The sequence below is a fragment of the Miniopterus natalensis genome, chromosome 14 (assembly GCF_054644295.1).
Source record: "Miniopterus natalensis isolate mMinNat1 chromosome 14, mMinNat1.hap1, whole genome shotgun sequence".
NCBI lineage: Eukaryota > Metazoa > Chordata > Mammalia > Chiroptera > Miniopteridae > Miniopterus > Miniopterus natalensis.
In genome coordinates this window covers 10,537,295-10,545,058 of record NC_142094.1, presented here as the reverse complement: position 1 = coordinate 10,545,058, position 7,764 = coordinate 10,537,295, and the positions used below count along the sequence as shown (strand labels likewise).

Sequence of the window (7,764 nt, the reverse complement as noted above, 5' to 3'; positions counted from 1 at the left end):
TCCCAGGGAATCCCCGTCTTTTGATGAATAAAGCCCGAGGCCCGGGAAGCTGACCTCCTCCCTCCGGTGTGGAGGTGGAGGGTACCCTCTTCCTGCCCACAGGCTGGGGCCTGCCAGGCAGAGGAGGAAGCAGGATTTCCCACCAGGTAGAGCCCAGGCTCCCAGAAATGGGGAGCCTGCCTTTGGCCTGCATCTTGGTTCAGCCCCCAAAGTGAGTGCACGTAGCAGGTACTTGACACGCCCTCTGCCTCACATGGAATCAACTCCCTTTCCACTGAGTCCTGCTCGTTACTGAGTGTGTAGCTCAGTTCCGAAGTTGGGTGCCGGACGGTTCAATGAAGGTGAGCAAGAGATGTGGGTGAACATAGAGAACTGCTGAGATCGGACCACAGCAGTGGGGAAGCTTTCCTCCAGAGCACAGGGCCTTCTACTAACCCCCTTTCCAGGCTCTGCCCCCACCACTTAGAAAGTCGACAGATTACGACCCAGGCAGTGGGTTCCCCAGGTACCCGAGTGTGGCTGGCACCTGTCTGACCTCGGTGCCCACCTGCACCCAGCCCAGACTGGCATTCAGCCAAGCTGTGGAAGGGGCCAACGCTGACAGAAGGCTCAGCTCACCCTCAGTGCCAGCTCGGGCGTGGCCTCCTCCAGGAAGCCTCCCTGACTCCCCGGGTGGGCTCCACCTGCTCTAGACGTCCAGCACACACAGTAAGGGCAACTGTTCCTGTCGCACGCGGCCTCCCACTCACACTGGGCACCTGGAGGGAGCATATGTTTTCTAGGGGTCGCAGGAGCCCAGCCCTATCCCCTCAGCTCTATCCCTCACTGGAGCCCGGCAGTGAGGGAAGCTGAGGCAGGAGGTGAGAGCGAAGAGTGGTAACAATGAATGAGAGGCTGAGTGGATGGATGGATGGATGGATGGATGGATGGATGGATGGATGGATGGATGGATGGATGGATGGATGGATGGATGGATGGAGGGAGGGAGGGAGGCAGGGAGGGAGGGAGGGAGGGATGCAGGGATGCAGGGATGCAGGGATGCAGGGATGGATGGGGGCTGGGGGCTGGGGGCTGGCGGCCAGGTTGCCCCAGCCCCCTGAATACTGAAGCAGACGCCCAGCCACGCAGGTGGAAGCAGGAGTGGGTAACCCCTGCGGCGGCGGAGGCGCCCTCGGGGTTAGCGCTGCGGGGGCGGGGCGCGCGGGGCGGGGCCGAGCGGGCGGCCGGGTGGAAACGGCGCCGTCCCGGGTCCTGGCGAGCGGCTGTCGCGGGGACCAGCGCCCTGAGGCTCCGAGAGCTCGCCGCGCGGGTCCGTGGCGCTCGCCCCCGCCATGCCCTCCTACACCGTCACCGTGGCCACCGGCAGCCAGTGGTTCGCGGGCACCGACGACTACATCTACCTGAGCCTCGTGGGCTCCGCGGGCTGCAGCGAGAAGCACCTGCTGGACAAGCCCTTCTACAACGACTTCGAGCGCGGCGCGGTGAGGGCGCGGGGGACGGCGGGGGCGCCCCGGCCCCGTGGGGGGGGAGGGGACCCGGCAGAGGGATCCCGGGACCCACGGGAGCGGCGGGGCACCGGCCGGGGCGCGTCCAGCGAACTCTCTGGGAGACCCGGGCCGTGGGGAAGCGCGTCCAGGACCCTGTCGGGGGGCTGGGACGCAAGACGGGGGCCTTTCCAGGGTGAGGCTCTTCTCCCCAGGGAGCAGGGAAGACGCAAGGGCTCCTCTCCATTTCACAGACGAGAGCCCGAGGCGCTGAGAGGCCCCTTAACTGGGCAACGGCTATGGGCAGCATCGCTGGTGCACCACTTCTCGGGGTTCCTTCCAGGGGTTGGGGGAGAGGGGTCTGGTCGTGCACCCCGCAGTCCTTGTCCTGCTGTGAAGCTCAGAAGGAACCTCAGAGCAGCTGCCAGCTGTGCGAGGAAGCGCAGGTCTGGGGGTCCAGAGGCCTGAGTCCCCTCTGGGCCTGACCGCTGGCTCACTCTGTCTCCCTTCTGGGCCTCAGTTTCCCCAAGTGCATTAGCAGATGTCTCACAACTGAGCAGCTGCCATTCTCAGGACAGGTCCCAGGGGCATTTTGAGGGAAAGAACAAGGGAACCCAAGCAAGGAGAAGCCTCGCAAAGCTGGAGGCTGTCTCCAGCTCCAGGCAGTGCGCCCACCAGGGAGCATTCTACCCACGGGTGAGGGCTCAGTGGAGGGAGAAGGGGGCGAGGACTTGCCCTCTCCCCTCTTCACTGGAGACTGTAGAGTTGGAGTTCAGGAAGCAAAGGGAGCCAGTGTTTACTGCACCTGCAGCCTGTGGTCCCAGGTGCTGTGGGAGGCCATGCACAGGTGTCCTTCCTCGGACACGGGCTCCTTAGGCTGACCTGGGCACAGATTCCAGCCCTGTGAACATGACAGGCCTCGGTTCTCATGGAGTGTGTTTAGCATGTGCCCAGCCCAGGGGCAAGCACATAGGAAGTGCTCAGTAAGGGACTGTTGCGATAGTCTCGCAACACTGCAGATGCCCACAGAATATCTGTTCCCCACCACCACCCCCAGCCCCTGAACTGGACCAAAGAAATTGAGACTTCACAAAACTGTCTTCTCACCACTTTGTTGATTATAAGATTGAACCATATAAAGCTGCTCAGAGTTGTTTGACAAAACGGCATTTTCATATGTCTCAGCCAAATGCTTATGGATAAAACCTGTGAAGTGTGTTTTAGGTCTGCAGAGCCTAAAGCATGTACTAATAGTCCACTCCTTTTCCAGATTCCAAATTCAAAGTGGCCTAGAATCCTACCCTGGAGCCTCAGAACCCCGCTATAAGCTGACCCACTGAGCATTTAGCCAGATTCAGCATGGGGGGGGGGGGGTTGCTGCAAAAATAGGTTTACAGTTGTGAGTAGAGAGTTTATTCTTGTATTATTATTTATTAAGTATTGTATTATTTTCCATATGAACTACTGTAAACCTACATTTGCCCCACCCTGGATTAGCCAGGCTTGAGCTTCCTTCCTGAAGAGGAGGTGTTGAACATCACAACAGCCTCCTAGTCTTGGTTTCCCCACAGGGAACTGGCCCTGAGAACAGTAGGGATAATTAGGCATCCATTTGAGATGATGACGCCCTCTGTCATTTCTGAAGCAGCCTGGTTTATTTCTGTTATTTTATGGATTCCCCCCACACCTCAGGGAGAAAAGGATACAGGTTGCTTCCCCTTCAGAAGTGGGCCACAGCGGGCCCTGTTCTCCACACACCACACGACACGTCGGTATGCTCACTGCGTGCAGGGTGCCCATGTGTGGCTTCTCCCAGGAGAGACAGTGATGTGGCCACAACAGGTTGTTAGGAGAGGGAGGAAAGCACTGTTCTGTTCCTTATTTCCCTGCCTCTCTTCAGTCTTCCTAGCCCCGAGAGTTCATTCAAATGCCATTGTGATTAAACACCTCAGTGTCTGTCTCAGAAGCAAATTTCAGGGATGATTTGCATGTCACATTTCCATTGGGGTGAGAGAGGACTAGTCAGAACCGTGCTCCGTGCAGGGGAACCAGCTGGCTCAGAAAGGCTCTTTGGAAAAATCAGCTTTTGAGAAAGTTCCTGTTGATACAAAGTTACTCCACACTCTGTCTTGCACAGCCCAGAGCGACTTCCTCATTCTCCAGTCATGTCTCTTTAAGGACAACCTGTCTCTTTGGGGTAAAGGTGAAACAAAAAGTTAGAGGAAATACTTGCTGAGAAGATAAAGCTATCCCTTTACTCGAAAAGTGTTACAATCATTATGGTTAATAACAGTAACAGTAAAGACTATGCCCAGGCAACCGACTCAGTCATTTCCAGGTCACTGGCAGGTCAACACCCCAATCCCCTTGCACAATTCAGTCAAATAATGGACAGGACTGATTTTTTTCTCAATAAATTGAGTCACAGATCCCTGGCTATTCTCATCAGAGTTCTGCATAGTGATTTAGGACAGGACAGGGAGTTGGAGTCCTTCGAAGGGAAGATTCTCCTGTAAAGTCACACCTTCTTTGGCTCCCCACTGTGTGCTGGGGAAAGTCCAGACTGGACCTGAAGAGCCCAGAGACTAGCCCAAGTCTAGGCACATTTAACGCATTCATGCGTTTCCTTAACTCTGTGATTTAAAGTAACTCAGGTGAGATGGGATGACTTTAGCAGATACAGGTTTCTGGGAAATCTTGCTTGACCCGTTTTCATTCCATGGCGGCACTTTTAGGAAATCTAAGGGCAATATGTTATCCTGGAATATATTCAGTAAGTGTAAACAATCCTTACAATTACATATACTTAAATATATTCAGTGAATATTGACCCTCACTCTCCCTATCCCCGCCTTCCCCCCCCTCCACTCTCTTCCCTGCATTCTGCCTCTTCTTTCTTCCCTTTCCTCTCCTCCCTATTCCCGTCCCCCACAGTCCCCCATTTCTCTCTTCGCTGCTCCAGTTTCTCCTACTGTCTCCCATTTTCCTCCTGCTCCCCATTCTCTGCCCCCAGTCCCTAACCACTGCCCCTTCCTCCTCCTCCCTGCCCCAGTCTCGCCCTTGTCTACCTCTCTCTCTGCTCCACAGCCTCCTCCTCTCCCCTCCGAACCCCCACCAGCCCCCCACCAGCCCTCCAAGATGGGTCATGCCATGACTCTCCTCTGTCCTTGCTCCAGCAGCAACAGCGGGGATCTGGCAGAGACAAATGAAACCTTTTTTAAAATGCTGATATCAAAATAAAGTGAAAATTTGCCAGCTGATATATTCACTTTGAAATAAACTCTTGCTGAAATATTCACTTTGAAATACACACTTCGCTGAAATACTCAAAAAAGAGTTGAGAGCAACAAGTGAAATCAGCAAAGCGGCCCTTCCACAATATGAGGCTGGCAAAGTACACGTTTTCCTGGCTCCATGTCTCTCTCCAGCATCTGACCACAGCACCTGCCACCTCTGCTCCAAGGAGCTCCATGCTCCAGCTGCCTCCTCCCCACTTTGGGGATCTTGCTCTCTCGTGTCCTGCAACTGAAATGCCCTGCCATCCATCTCCTCCCACTCACCCCACCTCTGAAATCTCACCAAGTCCCAAGAGCTGCTTCAAATGCCATCTCTTAGGAAGCTATTCCATGTCCTTCCACCCCGCCCCACGTTGTCCCTGGCTCCCAGTCCAGAGCTTTATCCACCATGTGGCTACAGGGAACAGTGGGAGGAAATGGAACTGCCATCAGACCGGTGTGGATTGTAATCATGGGGCCACAATTCCACAGTGGCATGGTAGCTCCCTGACCTCTGACAGCCTCAGTTGCCGTTTGTGAAATGGGAACCATCCACACAGCCATGCAGGTACACTGTATTTATTGAGGGCCAGTTATGGGCCATCCACTGTCGATAGTGTCCACTGTGCTGAATGGGCATGGGAATTCAGCGCATCAGGGCAAATAGACAATAAGCAGAGCAGCTGCCCTGGCACTGGCCCCGGAGAGGGGGGAGTAAGGTGGGGCCTTCCTGTCACCTGACTTTGCAATTTGATGCTTAGGACCCTGCAGGCTCTTAGAGGCCTTTATCTTCTGTGACTCTCTGATAGTGGCTCCCGTGGATGCCAAAACCACAGCCGCCACACTTGGTGCCTAAAATGCTTCCTGAGTTGGGTGGGGCTGAGGTCCTTGGACCCTTGTTCACCTCCTCTAGCAAGGAGTCTGAAGCCAGGGGTCAGCAGTGACCAGCCAGACTGGCACATGTATTCCTCTAACCCCGCTGAGGACCCTGTCAGATGGCATATTGGATCCTTGTAGCTTGTTCAGTCTGTTTATCCTGGGTGAGACTCCGAAGCCCTCTTCCAGGCCTACAGGGGTGGGTGGGGAACCTGTAGAGGCCCCTTGAGCCCCACCTCCCTTTCCTGGGTGTCCGAGGTGCTGGCTCTTCCTCCTATGAGAGTGTCCACCTCGATGCTCATGGCACCTGTCACTTGAGAATGGCTGTCCTCCCCCCCTTGGCCCCAGCCTTCCTGGCATCCACCCCCAGAAAACTTCAGCCCCCTCCAGCCCCTCAGAGCCACAGAAAAGCCACTTCCCCTGGAGCAGCCACCCCAGCCCAGACCCAGGCTCACCACACGCGGACTTCCCTTTGCTGGGCTGCATTGCCAGCACCGAACACGCCTACCATTCCCCCTCTGTTCCCCCCCTGCCCCCCCAGTTCTCTCTCTGCTCCCCCAACCCCCCAGTTCTCCCCCTGCTTGTCTCCCCCCCGACCCTCATTCTCCCTCTGCTCCCCCTCACCCCCTCCAGTTCTCCCTCTGCTCCTGGCCCCTGCTCCACCTTCACAGGAACCCCTCCAGATTTTGAGCCAAGGGGTTTGAGCGTGAGGTTTGAGGGTCAACTTCTCCCTTCCACATCTACTTCTGGCTACTCAATGTGGCGTGTAGTTAGGGTGGACCTCAGCGCAGGAGCCCATGCTAGCTCGCGGTGGTGGCTCGCAGGAAGTGTGGGGTCCTGCTGCCCTGTGACCCAGCCCCAGGAGTCAGGGCGGAGGGCTAGGTGGTCCTTCTGATGTACAGCAGCCAGTGGCCTGCAGCCTGGAGAAGGGAGCCCCTCAGGCACCACATCACTGGATTTCTCTATGGTCTTGAAAGCTAAGCAAGTACTGGCTTCCTGACAGGTGAAGAAACAGCCTCAGGGAGTAAAACAATTTACCCAGGCCTAGGGGGGTCATCTGGGCACCCCCAAGGCTGCCGGTGCTGCCCTGGCACCTGGCTCGCCTCATCCTCTGCACCTCTCTGCCCTCCCCCACACTCCTGGAGAAACTTGTCTTGGCCTCACAGGAGGGCTGAGATCTCTGCAGATCCCATGGCAGGCAGGGCTCAGAGTGGGCTTCTGGTCCCATCAGAACCTCCCTGTCCTGGACCCCTGGTGCCTCAGCTCAGGGTGTCTCTTCTCTTCCCAACCCCAGAAGCTACCCAGCCAGAGCTGTGTTCTTCCTTTCCTCCCCTCCTCCTAGCTCCTCAAGTCATCAGCCCCCGTTGGAGCTCCTCTCCCAACTCTGCACACAGGGCCTGGGGCTTCTCCCCAGAATCAGACAGGCCCTGTGGGTCCTGCACCCCCCAGGGTCCCAGGCCCTGGGGTCAGGATTATATCACGGGGCAGGAGGATTCGTTCACCCTGCAGGAGACATCCTGGCAGGACAGATGTGCTCAAACACCTGCTGGGGACTGAGAAGTGTCTTCTCACACACACACCTGGCTCCTCAGCCCTTGGGGCCCAGGCTAAGACCACAGGGCATAGCAAGAAGGTCGCTTTCTAACCACAAGCGTCTGGCATCAGTGGCAACCACGACATGCGAGCTGCTCACTGCGCTCAAAGCCCAGAGGTCTGCTGACAGGAACCAACTTCTCATTTTACCCATGGAGCCCTCCAGGGCTCTCTGGCAGCTGGCAGGAGAGGGTGAAGACTCCTGAGGCCCATGCACCACGAACACCCTTGCCCTCCACCGACTTGGCTAGTGTGCTGAGAGCTCTGGGCCCTGCCACCAAGGAGAGAGCTCAGGATTGGGGAGATCGGGCTTAGCAAGGGTCCGAGGAAGGCATGGAGTGCAGGCTGTCCCACACCTGCCGGTCCTGAAAGGCCCGATGCGTGCTCCAGCCTCCACCCTTCCTTCCACCTGCCACGAGAGCGGACACGGGGCCCCAGAGCCGTGGCACAGGCCGCAGCCCCGGGGCCCGGGACGGCAGGCAGCCCGCAGACGCCCCTGCTAAATGAACTCAGGGAACATGCAGCCTCGGGGGCCC

General features: G+C 57.1%; 1 protein-coding gene across 1 annotated transcript in view; it reads left to right on the top strand.

Moving 5' to 3' along the window:
* The first annotated feature begins 1,331 nt into the window (after positions 1-1,331).
* ALOX5 (arachidonate 5-lipoxygenase) overlaps positions 1,332-7,764 on the top strand; it is a 57,197-nt gene continuing 50,764 nt past the window's right edge. Inside the window, exon 1 of the mRNA XM_087824116.1 lies at positions 1,332-1,481. Coding sequence (XP_087680242.1) covers positions 1,332-1,481 — 150 coding nt within the window. The remainder of the gene's footprint in view (positions 1,482-7,764) is intronic.